This window comes from Acartia tonsa, chromosome 15, assembly GCF_053477335.1.
Source record: "Acartia tonsa isolate MP-2025a chromosome 15, ASM5347733v1, whole genome shotgun sequence".
Taxonomy (NCBI): Eukaryota; Metazoa; Arthropoda; class Copepoda; order Calanoida; family Acartiidae; genus Acartia; species Acartia tonsa.
The window spans coordinates 9,128,039-9,146,394 of record NC_137274.1 but is presented as its reverse complement, the minus strand read 5'-3'; the positions used below and the strand labels follow the sequence as shown (position 1 = coordinate 9,146,394).

Genomic DNA, 18,356 nt, shown 5'->3' with positions numbered 1-18,356 from the left:
ACATTAAAAATAGTTCTACTGCTACTATGTCTGGTGCGCGACATTAATAGATAGAGTAAGGGAGAATGCACTTGCCCAAAACAGACAAACTCTCTAAAACAGCCAATAGCATTTTCCAACAGTGGAAGATCAATATGGTCATGTTATGAGTTCTATGTGTACAGATTTTTGCTGGAAATTTTTTAATTTTGAGTTTTTTAAAGCAAAGCTTTTCTATAATAAGAACCAATCCATCTATAACAGTTAGCTCTTTCTTTAATTTAGACATGTTAGAATTGTCCTATTGATTTTTAAGTTTGCATTTTGTTTTCTCTGTTTTCCTCTTTTTCTGTTTTTCTGAAGAATCCCTAACATTAACTCTAAGCTAATTATCTTCAATAACAGCCAAGAAAATAATATTGAGAAATGTTTCCTGCGCCAGTCCAATTCTGATAGTTTCCATGCATCCTGAATATACAATTCAATGTTAAAACCAACAAATATTTTTTGTCACAATCACACCAAAAAATCACATTGTTTTTCCAATGCTAACTGTTTTTCCTATTTTACATGTTTTTGCCAGGGGGAATTTGCAATGGGGATGAGCAAAGCAAACTAGAAAATACACCTCCCTTGATCCAGAATCAAGAGAACTGACTCTTTAAGGTGGTGTATTCAGACAACATAGGTGTCAGGTGAGATGGATACACCCCCTTGTTGTCCATCCATCCAATAAAAATTCAAAAAAAGCATCCCCGAATAAGTAAATTGATTTGCGATACACACCCCTTCTGCATACCAAATTTATATCTATTTAAAATAATCTAGCAGTTGTGCTCATTGGGGCTCTGAGTTCAAAATAGAATAAGAGGTCTACCATTTTTAACATGTTTAGTATGAAGAAGTAGGGTCAAGACTTAAGCCTGATACCTCATGAATTCTTTAAGAATTCTTCAAATAGATTACTAACCTGATAAGTCCAATTTGAACACAGACATACTTGTAATTTGTGAAGGAGTTTATCAAACCCCTAACAATTATACAAATTATATGATAGGCCAATACACAGACTAATTATACAAATTATATGATAGGCCAATACTCAGACTAATTGATTAATGGCAGGCCAATATACATTACTATTGTATAAAAATCATCAGAAGTTTAAAGACCATAGGACAATTACATTACAATTATAATTACCGTAACCAATCAAGTTCTTGTTTAGAATTAATTGAAGTCAGCTGAGCACCATATTCCACACAACTTTGCAGCAAAATATTAGTAGCCTCTAGGGGCATTTAACTAAAGGGGGTGAGGGTCTTTATTACAATTAATCAAAATGTATCCAAACAAATGTCTTATGATAACGTTTTCTCATTTGTTGGCTTAGCAACTTATTGAATTCCGATTCAACCAATAATTGTAATCTACATAAGGGGATAATTTCATTGGGGATGTACATCAATTCTTAGTCAGAGATCTAAAGGGATAGAACAATGGCTGATATATTGATGTACATCCACATACACAAAACTACTCCTTCTGTAGATTGCAATTAGTGGTTGAAACATTTGGATGCTCAACTTAATGAACCAACCAATCATCAATCATTAAAAGTTTCCAATGTTTTTCAATCAACTAATAAGAAAATTTTATTATCAAACTTTTGGGACAATTAATAAATATCCCCATCCTTCTGTCCCTAAAGTACTTTATCCTTATATAGATATTACAGGATGTCTGTGTGTCTGTTTTAGAGATTATTTTAGAAAAATCTCTCAAAAAATGTTTCCTCAATAAAATTGTCTGTTCATGTATAAATATTGATTCCTGGCTTGTGCTTTGTAAAATCCCAGGGTCCCTTTTAAATCATCTTTTTAAATATTAATAAATAAATAAAACTTATAATAAATATTAAAACGATGATGACATCAAAAAAAGGGAAGCTCTGAAATGGTGTGAAAAAACGAACATTAATAATAGTAGTGTCAAAACTGAATAAGCAAAATATGAATGTATAAAATCTAAACAAAATTGTAAGTAAATTTGTTTAAAAACTGCTTCAATTCTGGTAACGACTATAGAGTATTATTGTTAATGACGTACCTAATTATAGAAATGCTTTGCTTTCAACAAGGGTGATAACATACACTAAAGTAAAGCAAACAGAATCAGACAGATGGATAAAATAATTTTTTTAGTTTGTAACTCAAGAAGCTCAAGAAAATAGGCAAATTAAAAAAAACTTTTGGACGAAGTATCTGGAATGATATGAATGTCATATTAGAATAATGTATTACAAGTTTTGCAGTATGGCTTCAAAACTGATTAATATCCACTGAATAACAACCATATTTCAGCCATACTGATAAATCATGAATAGCAAAAGTTACAGAAAAATAATAAAATAATCATAAAAATGATAACCAGTTTTCTCTGCCCCGGGACTAACAATAACCTTTTGTTTTAATTTCCGCAAAAAGCTTTCCATAAAACTACGCAATAAATAACTATTAAAAAGATGAATTTCCCTTTTGCATATTTGTGCCTATCAATCAGATACCAATAATCAGTCTCCTCTCTGTGGGACCAAGTTCTGAATATTTCAACAGTTTCATTTATAGTTTTATCCTTTAGTAATAGGATGTATGCCTGTCTGTGTGTGCCAAATTATTTCGCTAACCCCTCAACCGATAAGTTTTTCCCGTATAATGCTAGCTTCAGTTTTCTTGATATGGTTCTCCTTTAGTAAGCCAGCTTTTGTCTGCCTCCGAACTGGAATTAGACTGAAGAGGGTGCTCTGTTAACCAAAATATATTTGAAAATAGGAACTGTGAAGAAATTTAGCTCTATTCTTTAGTAACAGTAGGTATGTGTGTGTGTGTGTGCTTGTAAGAGTAGAATCCGATCGGTTCAGCGGTTACCGAGATCTTAAGGGACGGACAGACCAACAGACAGACAGACGGACAGACATCATTCTACTTTGTATAATAGATTATATAGCTATTATATAGATGATAAACCCATGATCATGGCTCAACACGGTTCCTACTGCTGATAATTCTGGGGCACAACATAAATAAGATTAGGGGGAATGCCTTGGCCAATAAACAGGACTTATCATATAAAGGTCATATAATCATAGGGTTGGTTGTCTGATGGATATCCTTGGGTGTCAGAGTATCATTACACATGGATGATGCTCTGGATTCTCTAGATGATCACTTAAATCAAAGGAGAATCCCGCCCATACGAGGTAATGGTTATTACAAGTTGATAAGTAGCATAGGTGGCGCTGTTATCAGTGGAAAGATATTACTCGGTCATGCAAGCTCTCCACTGAACAGCTCTGGGACAAGCATCTTCTGCTTCTAGCATAGCCCTGAAAAATCAGATATAACTAGATAGATAGTTAGATAGATAGATAGATAGATAGATAGATAGATAAATTGATAGATAGATAGATATATCGATAGAAAGATAGATAGATAGATAGATAGATAGATAGATAGATAGATAGATAGATAGATAGATAGATAGATAGATAGATAGATAGATAGATAGATAGATAGATATATAGATAGATAGATAGATAGATAGATAGATAGATAGATAGATAGATAGATAGATAGATAGATAGATAGAAAGATAGATAGATAGATAGATAGATAGATAGAAAGATAGATAGATAGATAGATAGATAGATAGATAGATAGATAGATAGATAGATAGATAGATAGATAGATAGATAGATAGATAGATAGATAGATAGATAGATAGATAGATAGATAGATAGATAGATAGATAGATAGATAGATAGATAGATAGATAGATAGATAGATAGATAGATAGATAGATAGATAGATAGATAGATATATAGATAGATAGATAGATAGATAGATAGATAGATAGATAGATAGATATATAGATAGATAGATAGATAGATAGATAGATAGATAGATAGATAGATAGATAGATAGATAGATAGATAGATAGATAGATAGATAGATAGATAGATAGATAGATAGATAGATATATAGATAGATAGATAGATAGATTGATAGATTGATAGATTGATAGATTGATAGATTGATAGATTGATAGATTGATAGATTGATAGATTGATAGATAGATAGATGGATAGATAGATAGAGAGACAGACATACAGACAGCCCTGCACAATAGGATGGGTGATTTTGGACATTTTTATCTGAGACCAAAGCGGGAACTTGCACATGTTTTTAATACACCTCTGGATGATTTAAAATTTATCTAAAGTCTAAAAGCCGTTGGCTACTGCACATACAATTGTATAGGAGTCAAAAATTAATTGATTTTTGACATATTTTATCTGAGGAACTTGCTCATGCTTTTTATAAGAATAACTAGCAGCTTTGCCCCAAAAGGTAATTAAAAAAAAAATAAGTACTACTTGTGCTGCCGCCAGTAGTTTTATGTGAACTAACTTCCCCATAAGAAAAAAAATTGAGGAAAAATAGGTACCTACACAAGAAAAAAAAATTGGGGGGTTATTTTTTATTTTTTGGGGGGTTGGGGGTTAAGAGATATAAGTTTTCCGGAATTTTAATGTAGGGAGTAGATTTGAAATCTGCAGCAAATTTTAAGGATTTTTTATAAAATTCGTTTTTTGTATAATTCTTTATCTAAAAGCGGAAATACATTTTAAGTTAATTAATTTTGACCAATAGGATAGTTGGATTTTAAACTACCTGCGCTCTAATTGGTTGAATGATGTACGACATCCAATCAGAGCGCAGATTTTTTAAATCCACCAATCACGGATACCAAAATTAATTAACTTAAATTGCATTTCCGCTTCTAGATAAAGAATTATAGAAAAAACGAATTTTATAAAAAATCCTCAAAATTTGATGCAGATTTCAAATCTCCCCCTAACTTTAAAATTCCGGAAAACTTATATATCTTATTACACATGGATGATGCTCTGGATTCTCTAGATGATCACTTAAATAGAATGAGAATCCTGCCCATACGAGGTAATGGTTATTACAAGTTGATAAGTAGCATGGGTGGCACTGTTATTAGTGAAAAGAGATTACTCGGTCATGCAAGCTCTCCATTGAACAGCTCTGGGACAAGCATCTTCTGCTTCTAGCATAGCCCTGCAAAATCAGATATAGATAGATAGATAGATAGACAGACAGACAGCCCTGCATAATAGGATGGGTCGATTTTGGACATTTCTATCTGAGACCTATGCGGGAACTTGCACATGTTTTTAATTAGTACAATACACCTCTAGATGATGGGACTATCCATGAACTAGAGCATGTGATTCTTCCAGCATTGATCCTAAGTATTTTCTTTCAGAATATAATAGGTCACCATTAATCAATAATATATTGACGAGATATTTTCTGTTTCACCATGTTTTTTAGGCATTTTGATTGATTTTGAAAACTATATAGTAATGTGATATATATGGTAAATCTACAGACACATATTTGTATTACGACTTTGGTACAGTATAAATAACTTTCAATATATATTAGTTTATAATATATATACAGGGTGGGGCAAATAAGACCGGACAAATTCTAACTTCTAAACAAATGAACATAAAATCGTCAATTTTAAAGATTTTTAAAAAAATTTTTGAATAAAATTGCTGCCAGCCCTAATTACCGCCTCTATCCGCCTTCTCAACCGCCGGCAGGTCCAGGTCAAAATGTACCTGTCCAAGCTGGCGTAGTTCTCCTTGATAGTGGCAATGAGGGAGGTCTTTGTGGTATGGGCAAGTCTATTGGTGCATGATTCAAAGTAGCCCTAGGCCCAAAAGGCCATTGAATTAAGATCGGGCTGCTGGGAGGCCAGATTTCCTTAGGAACGTGAGTAACCGCAGGATCCAAATTCGCCCAACTTTCAAGCTATCCTTATACACAGAGGCTCTTATTTAGACCACAGGTGAGCTAGAACAACGTGCTTTACCTTTTCGGAAATGGCATGAAGTTTCAGCTAGGGTTGTCAGCGCAACCCATAGTCTACAATGAGTTTTAAAGTTCAATATGGGTCCCTGAAGTAAATAACCGAGAAATTTTGACGAACTTTCTCATTTTTGTGACGTTTTTAACATCTCAAAATATGCCCCGTATCAATTTGCTGGAGTACTACGGCCAAGCCATTTCAGATAGAGAGCTCTAGTCTTTTCTAGTGTCTTACTTATGTATCTAACAGTATCCCCAGCAAGTTGCATAACTCTACCTACAGATGGGCTGAGGTCAGATTTAGTGGGCCCTAGTCGAGAATCCAGATTAAACCACCAGCACATTTGGAATTTGCCTTGTTGAACATATGCGCGGTTAGCTCGTTGTACATGTCTATCTTCGTCCAAAGATTTTTTTGTGCCAAAAGCTCATTACTTAAGCTTTTTATAGTGTGGTCAAATGTCCTAATTGTTCAAGTAGTTTTGGTGCTATGGCCGTTTAAAGTTTGTCCGGTCTTATTTGCCCCACCTTGTATGTTTTACCTTTATGTACAAGAAATCGATAATAGTAACATATACTTTATGAAGCTAATTTTTTTAATAAAATGGATATTTGATGATACATATGCAAATACTCATGTTATATATGTTGTAATATAATTTATACATATATGTTGTAATTTAATCCATATTAGCGTTAATCTAAACATACATATGAGAAATAGTTAGTGTACTTTTGACTTTTTATTATTATTAGCATTTGACAACATAGACAATTAAAGACACCTCAAACTTAACAAAACGTTCGATACAATTTTGACTAAGAATGCTGGACATTTTTTACTTATCTTATCTTGAAGTGGTGAAATATAAATTTTCTTGTCAATATACTAATAATTAATAGTGACCTAAATATATATTCTGAAAGAAATTACTTTTTTTTTAATTTGGACATTTTTATCTGAGGAACTTTTATAAGTATAATACACCTCTGGATGATTTAGAATTTATCTAAAGTCTAAATACTGTATAGCTATTATTGAATAGGAGTCAAAACATTGCCCGCTGAAAAAGCCATAATGTGCTTTGGTCTCAGATAAAAATGTCCAAAATCAACCCACCCTACTGCACATTGAGATATATATATTTTTAATTTTTAAATTTAAAATTTATTTTTTTACTTTTTCTTTTTTAAAACTAGAATAAAAAGAATTGGATTTGTCAAATTTAACCGTTCGCCCCCTCTATTACCTCTACAAGCCTCTAGAGGCCTATCTGCTAGAACCTATTTTCATATACAGGGTGCGCCACATAAATCCGGACTTTTTTAAATGGCCATAGCGCCAAAACTACTTGACCAATCAGGACGTTTGACCCTACTATAAAAAGCTTAGGTGATGACCTTTTTGCCCATGAAAATCTTTGGATGATGGAGGACGTGTACGCCGAGCTGGCCGCGCATATGTTCATCAAGGCAGATTCGAATTGCGCAGATAAATTACCGTGGATTTATGACTTGGGCCTACTAAATCTGACCTCAGCCCATCTGTAGGTGAGATGGACTAATAAAACTTGCTGGAGATACTATCAGATACCTAGTGAAAACACTAGAAAAGACTAGAGCTCTCTATCCCAGCTGACTTGGCTGTAGTATTCCGACAAAGTGGATCGTGGTAGATTTTAAGATGTCAAAAACGTCAAAAATCTTGACAATTTCTAGGTTCTTGACTTCAGGGGCCCATATGGAACCTTGAAACTCGTTTTAGACTAAGATAACCCTATCTTAATCTTCGTGCCATTTTTAAAAAGGTATAAAACGTTGTTCTAGCTTAACTGTGGCCCAAATGAGAGCCGCCGTGTCAAAGGGTAGCTTTAATTAAAGATAGGTTAATTTGGATCCTGTTGTTACTCACTCCTTAAGGAGATGTGGCCTCCCAGCAGCCCCGATCTTAATCCAATGAACTTTTGGGTCTGGAGCGCCATTAAAGCATGAACCAATAGACGCACCCATACCAAAAAGACCTCTCTCATTGCTCCTATCATGGAGAACTTCGCCTGCTTGAACAGGGACATGGTGACCAGGGTCGGCGGGCGGTTCAGGGGGCGGGTAGAGGCGGTGATTGAGGCTGGCAGCGATTTTATTAAATAATCTAATAGTCATATACCTAGGTTGCTTCCCAGTTTTTTAAATTCAATAAAATCTTTGAAATTGACGATTTTATGTTTATTTGTTTAAAAATAGGAAAAAGTCCGGATTAATGTGGTGCACCCTGTATATCCCACTTACCATTGACTTTTTTGTTTCTTGTATTTTCTGAGGGCATTCTTACATCTGGTCCCAATCTTTCTATCTTTTACATTTGGCCTTATAATAGAGGTACAATATAAATGGATATTATGACAGGGTGAAAATATTGTCAATTTAGGTAATTTACTGGTCAGTTTGTTCATCTATCAGGAGGGAAGGGGGTAAAGGGAGTGTATGGTGGATCGTTGTTTTAGCCTGCTAAAAGTACACAGAAACCGTTCAGAATTTGTCTTGTTCAAAGTGAAGCCCAGTGAGGTATATTAGACTTATCAGACTTATAGAGTAGATTCTTACTTTGAATTAATACCAATTGTATCAAAAGAGCAATTCTTTATTAAGGTTACAAAATAATGAACAAACACAGATAATAAAATGTAGATTAAGATTGAAGAAGCAGCCCTGCACTTAGGCGGCCAATGCTACAAGGCGGATGTCTGGTTGAAATAACAGCCACTCACAAAGGGGAGTGGGGACAAAACACCTAATTTAAAAATGTCTAACTAAAAATACCTAACTAAAAACATCTAAGTTTAAAAATTGCTAATGTTAAAAACACCTACGTTAAAAACACCTAATTTAAAAACAACTAATTTATAAATGCCTAATTTAAAAACTAAAAATGCCTAACTAAAAATACCTAATTTTAAAAATGTCTAATTTTAAAAATGCCTAATTTAAAAATACCTAATTCTAAACTATCTAAACGCCTAATTTAGAAATGCCTAATTCTAAAATATCAAATATTTTGATAACATTAATCCAATTGGCTGATTGTTATTGCTGAAGGATCTCGCTAGTCGATGAACCAAAGGGTAGCTGTTGAGGTCTTGATGCTGGAAGGACTGGCTATATCAAAACATAAATATCAACTAAACTCAAGATGTAGTGGAGAGAAGCAGGCTTGCTGGCAGGTTTACTGGTGGCCGCTGCGGGGGTCACAGGGAAAGGGATTGATATACTTGACTATACCACACCAGATATTTTGATATTCACGGATAATTGTCTGTAATGCAATTCTTAGCATGATTTTTCAGTTCTTATTTTTAGAACCGGTTCTAACCCAACGGATATAAATCGGTTTGGAAGCCATACTGAAAAAAAACTTACCAGTACTTATATTGAGTTCCACAGTCTGTCTCAGTGAAGGTTCTACACTTGGTCCACTCGGTCTTCTAGATAGATAGATGGCTAGATACGAGATAGATAGATAGATAGATACAAATATAGATAGACAGAAATTCAGTTAGACAGACAAGACAGACAGACAAAACAGACAGACAAGACAGACAGATAAACATAAAAGAAAGACACACAGACAAAAATACACACGCACAGACAGACACAGAGACCTACTGAAAGACAGATAAACAAGACAAATATATAGACAGACAGGCAGACAGACACACAGGCAGACAGACACACAGACAGACAGAGTGACAGACAAACATACAGACAGACAGGCAGACAAACAGGTAAGCAGACAGAAAGACAGACAGATAGATAGGCAAAAAGACAGACAGAAAGACAGAAAAACAGACAGATAGACAGAAAGACAGACACACAGACAGACACACAGACCTAGAGACAGACAGATAAACAGACAGAAACACATACAGACACACATATAGACATACAGACAGATAGACAGACAGACAGACAAAGGGACAGACACACAGATATATACCTACTTGAGCATCAGCTAGATAAACTTGAGATAAAATCAGAAACAATAATTTTAAAATTCTGAACATGATATCTTAAACAGAATATATAATTAATATAATTTCAAATATGGCTTCCAAACGAATTAATATCCGCTGGATTAGAACCGGTTCTCAGCCATACGGAAAAATCATGGATAACACAGTATTAAAATTTTAAATTTTTTCACAATTTTTAGATTAAAAAATATTAAATCAATACCAGTTTTGTTTGCTCGGGCCTAAAAAAAACTGGCTTTAATCTCAATAATTTTACATTTTAATATCTGCGGACAACTGTCTATAATATGATACTATAGATAACTATTCTAATATGGATTCAAAACCGAATAATATCCACTAAATTAGAACTGGTTCTCAGCCATACTGAAAAATCATGTAAAACATTTTTCCCCAAATATAAAAATGAAAATTATAACATTAGAACTAGATTGCCCCACTCTCTCTATTATTTTAACCTGCCTGAATAAGAGCTATACGTTACTGGTTACTACGTTACCCAAAGTTTTAAAATAACATTTTCTTATTCGTTTGCTTAACAATTTTTGAGATTTTGATTGGTTGGTTTATAAAGTTCAGTGTCCAAACGTTTCAACCACTTATTGAAATCTAAATAAGGAACCATTATTGTATAAATATTGGGGATGTACATCAATTTATTGGCCATTGTCTTATCCCTTTAGATCCCTGAATAAGAGCTACACAATACGATGACTGGAGATTGGGTTATTACATATCTTGGAATTCTTAAAACCTGTTCCCCCCTCTCTTTTTCGTTCCCCCTTTTTAGCGTCATTCTTGATGTTCATACAAATGCGCCAATTTTTAAAATATTTTTTTTATTAAAAATGACATCTGTTTGGTTTTCCAGTGCAATTAAGCTTTTTTTAGGTACGGGGAAGGTTTTTAACTATTTTGGGAAAGCGTATCTCCACCCTGCCAATTTAAAATCCCCCGCCTCAATTTTTTTTTTAATATTTTTTATAGAACACCTAGAGGCTTCTAGTGGGCGTTGCCCCTAGTCTTTCTTAAAATAAAAGCTATGTCTTGCATTTTTTTTTCAATTAGGTGTTTGATCACGAATTGCACATGACAAAATTTTTTTTCTAATTTAATCAATATCCTAATAAGATAAAAGTTATGCTTGAAAATTGTTTTGATAGCTATTATTATATATTGCATTTTTATAAAAACGTGAAAGTTGAGATCAGAATTTGCGTAACTTTTGCGTCATTTCTATTTTCGGAATTTTCTTACCCGTCATCATACAATACTGTCAGACAGACGGATGAACTGAAAGGTCCTAAATATGGAAAAAGCTTTCAGAGAGAAAGGGGACAATGGGTTGTTTATTGAACCAGTTCCCAAAGTTTTATAATAACATTTTATTATTCGTTGGCTTAACAATTTTTGGGATTTAGATTGGTTGGTTTATAAGTTTAAAGTTCAAACGTTTTAACCGCTAATTGAAATCTAAAGAAGGGATCATTTTCTATAAACATTGGGGATGTACATCAATTTATAGGCCATTGTCTTATCCCTTTAGATCCCTGAATAAGAGCTATACAATACTGTCAGACAGACGGACGGACTGAAAAATCTTAAATATGGAAAAGCTCAGAAAGCCCAAATTATGTCAAAATTATCCATGTGACGTAATAAAATTAGAGAGATAAGAGGAAAAGTGGGAAAGAAAACCCCTAAAAAAGGGATGTACAATCCCTCATTTTTATTACGTCACATGGATCATTTTTGACACAATTGGGCTTTGTTGAGAAGCTTTGCTTTCAATATTGTTAAACATGTTGTAAAGCAAAGTTTTGATGAAAAACTAAACTGATACATTTGTGAAATATGAGTTAGTGATTTATTTACATTTTTGCAGGGATCTAAAGGAATGAGATAATTGCCGATAAATTGAAATACATCCCCAATGATGATTCACATTCTATCCCTAGTAAATTACAATTTATGGTTAAAACGTTTGAACATTGAACTAATCAAAATTCAATAAAAGTCTCCAAAGATGTTAATCCAATAATAAATCATTACTTTTAAAGATTGGAGACTAGTGTAATAAACATCCCAATGTCCCCTCCCTCCCTGCATTTTTGGATCTAGTTGAGTTCATGCTATAATATTGCTGAGAACGTATATATTTATGACAGACAGATATACAGACAGACACACAGATAGACGGATAGACAGACAAACAGATAGACACACAGACAGATAGACAGACACACAGACAGATAGACAGACACACAGACAGACAGATAGACAGACACACAGATAGACAGACAGACAGACATATAAATAGACATACAGAAAGAATGACTGACAGGCAAACAGACAGACACACAAAACAGAAAGACAAACAAACAGACACACAGATAGACACACAGATAAACACAGAGACAGACAGACAGGTAAACAAACAGACAGACGGTTAGATAGACACACAGACAAACAGACAGACATATAGATAGACACAAAGACATACAGGCAAACAAACAGTCAGACATACAGAAAGACAAACAAACAAACAAACAGACAGAGAGACAGATAGACAGACACACAAACAGACAGACACACAGACAGACAAACAGACAGACAGATAGACAGATAGACAGACATACAGGCATACAGGCATATAGATACACACGGAGACAGACAGACAAACAAACAGACAGACAGACAGGCAAACAAACAGACAGATAGATAGACAGACACACAGATAAACAGACAAGCAAACAAATAGACAGACAGGCAAACAAACAAACAGACAGATAGACAGACACACAAACAGACAGACATACAGATATATACATAATTGAATGTTAGCTATAATATTGCAGGAAAAGATTATCTCCAAAAATAATTTGTACTTTAAAGACTACTGACTGCCAAACGGCTGAACGTACAGGTTATGACAGACAGATATACAGACAGACAGACAGATATACGGACAGACACACAGATAGACACACAGAGAAACAAACAGACAGACAGATAGACAGACACACAAACAGACAGACATACAGATATATACATAATTGAATGTTAGCTATAATATTGCAGGGAAAGATTATCTCCAAAAATAATTTGTACTTTAAAGACTACTGACTGCCAAACGGCTGAACGTACAGGTTATGACAGGCAGATATACAGACAGACAGACAGATATACGGACAGACACACAGATAGACACACAGACAAACAAACAGACAGACAGACAGGCAAAAAAACAGATAGACAGACACACAAACAAACACACAGACAGATAGACAGACAGACAGATAGACAGACACACAGACATACAGATAGACAGACACACAGATAGACAGACAGACAGATAGACAGACAGACAGATAGACAGACAGACAGATAGACAGACAGACAGATAGACAGACAGACAGATAGACAGACAGACAGACAGACAGACATATAAATAGATATACAGAAAGAATGACTGACAGGCAAACAGACAGACACACAAAACAGAAAGACAAACAAACAGACACACAGACACACAGATAAACACAGAGACAGACAGACAGGCAAACAAACAGACAGACATATAGACAGAAACACAGACAGACAGACACACAGATACATACATACTTGAATAATATTGCTACAAAACAAATATATGTACTTTAAAGACTACTGGCTGCCAAACGGTTGAACGTACAAGTTATTACCGTACATAGTTATGAGCTGAATGAGAAATTCAGAGAGAGAGGGGACAATGGGCTGTTTATTACACAAAGTGCCAAAGTTTTTTAATAACATTAACAACTTTGGGGACTTTTAACGAATTTTATTGGTTTAGTTATTAAAGTGGGTGTTCATACGTTTCAACCACTAATTGTAATCTGAAGAAAGGGTAATTATGTGCATTAACATTGGGGATGTACATAAATTTATTGGCTATTGTCTTATCCCTTTGAAAAAAACACACATAAAATATGTCTTTATTGCTCAATTGAGTATTGACTATTAGGGTGGGTTGATTTTGGACATTTTTGGACCATAGCGTTTTTTATACACCTCTGGATGATTTAATATTTATCTTAAATCTTAGGTTTTGATGAGAATTGGATAGGTTTTTTGGTCAATCTAAGGCTAGGAACGAGATATTTTGAAACGAACAAAAGTTCCTGATTCAACTTCTTAACGTCTTTTCTATGAGCACCATGAAATCATATTCACAAATAGCTATACAATTGTGGGTGTGTTAGCCAACAAATTTTAGACTTTAGATAAATTTTAAATCATCCAGAGGTGTATTATACTTATGGAAATCATGTGCAAGTTCCCGCTTTGGTCTCAGATAAAAATGTACAAAATCGACCCACCCTAATAAGCAAACTTTTATAAATACTCATAAATGCTACAGAGCGAAGCTAGCCCTAAATGTAGGTCTGTCCACTACACCTACCATCATATATATACCATTTTAGTTTTAAAAGGATACACAACCTTTAAAACATAAATTATGCTTATATTTACAACTTATTGGCCTAAATTTTGCTGTAGAAAATTTCCTTATTAAGCACAAAAAAAGTATTTTTGATGCAACAACAAAAAAAGGCATAATTTTACAAGAATAAATGAGATAATTCACAATTAGACACTCAAAAGTTCCATTCATAAATTATATTGCATAAATTACATAAGTAAAAGAATTTTTTTTCTTCAGAAATCCAATGGTAACACCAATCAGACAACTCTTTAAATGCACAACCTATTTATATCGCGCATCTGACATAGCAGCAGTAAGAACCATTTTTAACGTCTTATTGTAGATGGACGGTAAGACAAAAGGACATACTGACAGTCAGAATTGTATATAGAGATTGCTACTAAACAAAGATGACAACATCCATAAAAGCGAAGCTCTGAAACGGTAGGAGGAACGAAGATTAAGACTAGTAGAGTGTCAGAACTCAGAATTTAAAAGTATAAAAGTCTAAAAAAGTGTAAGTAAATTTGTTAAAAACTGAGAAAATTTAGGATAATGTTTCAGGACATACTCACATTTTAGGACTTGATTATAGGGATGCTTTGCTTATAACATTGTACTTTGTTGTCCTAGGAATCAGTGTTTAAAATGGACGTACTGACATTCCTATGTTGATTATAGATTTGCTACGCTTTTTAAATTGTGCCTAGCTATTACAGGAATCACCATGCAAAGTTTAAAATCGATAGGACAACTCTAACATGCCTAAGTTAACGAAAAGAGCGATCCGTTCCGAACGGACGGACGGACCAACCCTATTATAGAAAAGCTTCGCTTTTAAAAATGGGTGCGTCAATTTAACTAGAATCAAGAATAGATTTAGTAAGTCTAGATGCTCAAACTCGCCCAATTATCAATCAAATATTAAAAAAATTCTAGCAGACAAACATTTCTTTTAAATACGATTTTTCTAAAAATATGAGCAATAAAATTTTCGTCTTTATAATTTTTAGAAAACTAGCTCTATATGCTAAGAAATTCAACTTTTAATTATTGACTGGGTATTATACGTATATTTGGGTATAGTCCCTTTCATGACAACGCCTCTTAAGGGGCGTTTTGTTGTATTTTCACAGTAGCTTTTCTCCTATTTCTAGCCCCAGCAAGGAGGCTCTAACCCTGCAGGGCAATCACCAAACTTAACCTTACCCTTCAAAAGCTACTTTGAAAATACGACAAAACACCCCTTAAGAGGCGTCGTCACGAAAGGGACTATACTTGTATATTGTTTTGTCATTTTCTTCACATTATACAAACGGAGAAATTTTAATACGATATAATTTAACTTTATCCAAATCTTTATCCAAAAAATGTGAATATTTAAAGCTGATTCTTCAAAAAAAAAAAAAAGCATTCAACCCCACGGAGAGAGGGGACATTTGCTTTTTATTACACAAGTCCCCAAAGTCTTATAATAAAAGTTTTCTTATTTATTGGCTTAACAACGTTGGGGACTTTTAATGAACTTTGATTGGTTGGTTCATTTATTTGAGTGTCTAAATGTCTCAAACACTAATTGTATTATAAAGAAGGGCTAATATTGTGTATTATCGGCCATTGTCTTATCCCTTTAGACCCCTGAATTTACCCCCCTATATTACTTTTTAAGTTTGACGGATTAACGTGTCTAACAGCCCATCTATGGTTATAAATCTATTGTCTAGGCAATGAAGCGCAAATATACTTGAAAACCTGCTTGGAGCCCCAGGGAGGGAGGGGACATTGGACTGTAAATGAAACTGGTACCCAAAGTATTATAAGCGCTATATCTTATTCTTAAGCTTTAAAATTTTAGGTATTTTAATAATTTTGATTGGTTACATGCAAACTAATAATCTTTTCAATAAATATTTTAAAACTGCAGAAGCTGTAATTTTGTCTATCATCATTGGGTATGTATATTAATTTATTGTCCATTGTCTTATCCCTTTAGATCCCTGTTGAGGCTTTGTATGATATCAGCCAGCCGACTGTTGCATAAAACCAGATTTTAAAAGAGAAATTTCCTAACTGCATGGGCCCCACACGGTGTACAAATTTGAAACAAAAATATTGTAAATCCCTTTTTTGATAAAAAAATATCAATGTACTTATTAAAGATGTAGGTAGGTCGTTTATAAAACAGTAAAAGAATTAAGATAAAAATTTCTTGTAACATACATTAGTTTATTATTTATATGACCCCAAAAGATTTGGGGGGGGGGGGGGAAGGGGACAAAATAGCCATCTATGGTTTTTGTCTTCATTCTGTTGAGAAATTATTAGTTGAGTAAAATGAGGTAAGCATGTTTTGGGCCCCACATTCTTGGTCTAGAAAAACAAATTATAAAACCTGCTTGGAGCCAGAGAGGGAGGGGACATTTGGGGACCTTTATTGAATTTTGATTTGTTGGTTCATTTAGTTAATTTTCTAAACATTTCAACCACTAATTCTAATTTACAGTAGGGGTAAATTTTGTGTATTATCATTTGTGCTATCCCTTTAGATCCCTGGCTTGGGGCCCTCTAGGAGACAAGTAAAAGTAACTATTGCATAAGTTGGAATTTCTATTTTAGTTTGGCTTACACACATATAAAGGGATCATGAATGCAATTAGAATATTTTGGTTTTAAAAATATTGTTGATTTTTAGACTTTTAAAAAAATTTTAACAATGGCTTTGTTTTATCTATAATACAAAGTAGCTTGATGTCTGTCCGTCTGTCCGTCTGTCTGTCTGTCTGTCTGTCCCTTAAGATCTCGGTAACCACTGAACCGATCGGATTCTACTCTTCAGGGAATATACCTACTGGTCCTGTGGTGGTTTTAGGCTATTTTCTTGGGGGGTGGGACACCCCCAACCCCCCCAAAAATAAAAAAAATCCAACCCCCCAATTTTTTTTTTTTACATTTTTTGTAAAATCTCAGTAACTGCTGATCAAATTGGGTTCTACCCTTCTGGGAATATACCTACTGGTCCTCTGGTGGTTTTAAGCTATTTTCTTGGGGGGTAGGACACCCCAACCCCCCCAAAAATAAAAAAAATCCCTACTTCCAAATTTTTTTTTTTTAATTTTTTTAAAACAAAAACCAGTAATTGGGTTGGGGGAACCCCACTACAACATGGGGCGAAGCCCCCATGAATCCAACCCCCCCAAAAAAAAATCAAAATATTTTTTTTTCCATTCTAATTTTTGTGTATGTGAACAACCTAGGTCTAATTTTTATGAATTGAAATTTTTGTGTATACGACAAACAACATGAGTTTAACCCATTAGTGCCGAGCGCCACTTTTATGGGCCGATCAAGCTGAAAGTTTCAGGGAAGCTTTATAATGGTCAAAACGGAATTCGTATTTTTTTGTTGTGCTCTAGTGGCGTGCACAGGAAAGTTGCAAAAAAACCCGGTTCGGCTCGGCCATAAATACCAACCAGGCATTATTACCCGTTTTTGGTGCTTTCCCCCGGCGTTAAAACCTGGTTTTCCTGTAAAACCCGGTTATTTTGACCTAAAATCGAAAAATGTAATTTTTGAACGCCAAAAGTGAGATGAACACTTTTTAGAACTTTGATACGATCCGTAATTGAAAACTACACAACCTCATGTAATCTATAGAGCTACAAGTATAATACAAAGCGATTTATTTCAAATTTAGTGTTTAGCCGGCGATTTTGGGTAAAAAAACCCTGTTTTGTTGTTGTTGTCAAAAAACATCTATTAGTGAAACCGGGTAATAAAAATTTCAGACTCCAAATGGAAATGCCGAACCGGGCTTATATAGGGCGTAAAAAAACGATAAAAAAATCATATAAAAAATAATAATTTAAATAAAATGAATTCACAAATAGATGTACTTGTCAATAAACTTTAGAT

At 34.1% G+C, this 18,356-nt stretch overlaps 1 protein-coding gene across 2 annotated transcripts; it reads right to left on the bottom strand.

The window, feature by feature from the left end:
* Positions 1-337: 337 nt before the first annotated feature.
* LOC145307350 (uncharacterized) lies at positions 338-10,008 on the bottom strand. 2 transcript variants are annotated; one of them, XM_080149730.1, is made up of 9 exons: positions 9,944-10,008; positions 9,363-9,427; positions 8,235-8,312; positions 5,064-5,126; positions 2,519-2,578; positions 1,815-1,848; positions 1,183-1,247; positions 950-1,009; positions 338-447 (listed from the first exon to the last, which is right to left on the bottom strand). In XM_080149730.1, the coding sequence occupies exons 1-9, from the start codon at positions 10,004-10,006 to the stop codon at positions 375-377; spliced, it is 561 nt and encodes a 186-aa protein (XP_080005856.1). In that variant the 5' UTR covers positions 10,007-10,008; the 3' UTR covers positions 338-374. The 2 variants fall into 2 exon arrangements, with proteins under 2 accessions (XP_080005856.1, XP_080005857.1); XM_080149731.1 differs by lacking the exon at positions 5,064-5,126 and adding an exon at positions 3,302-3,364.
* Between the last annotated feature and the right edge of the window lie 8,348 nt (positions 10,009-18,356).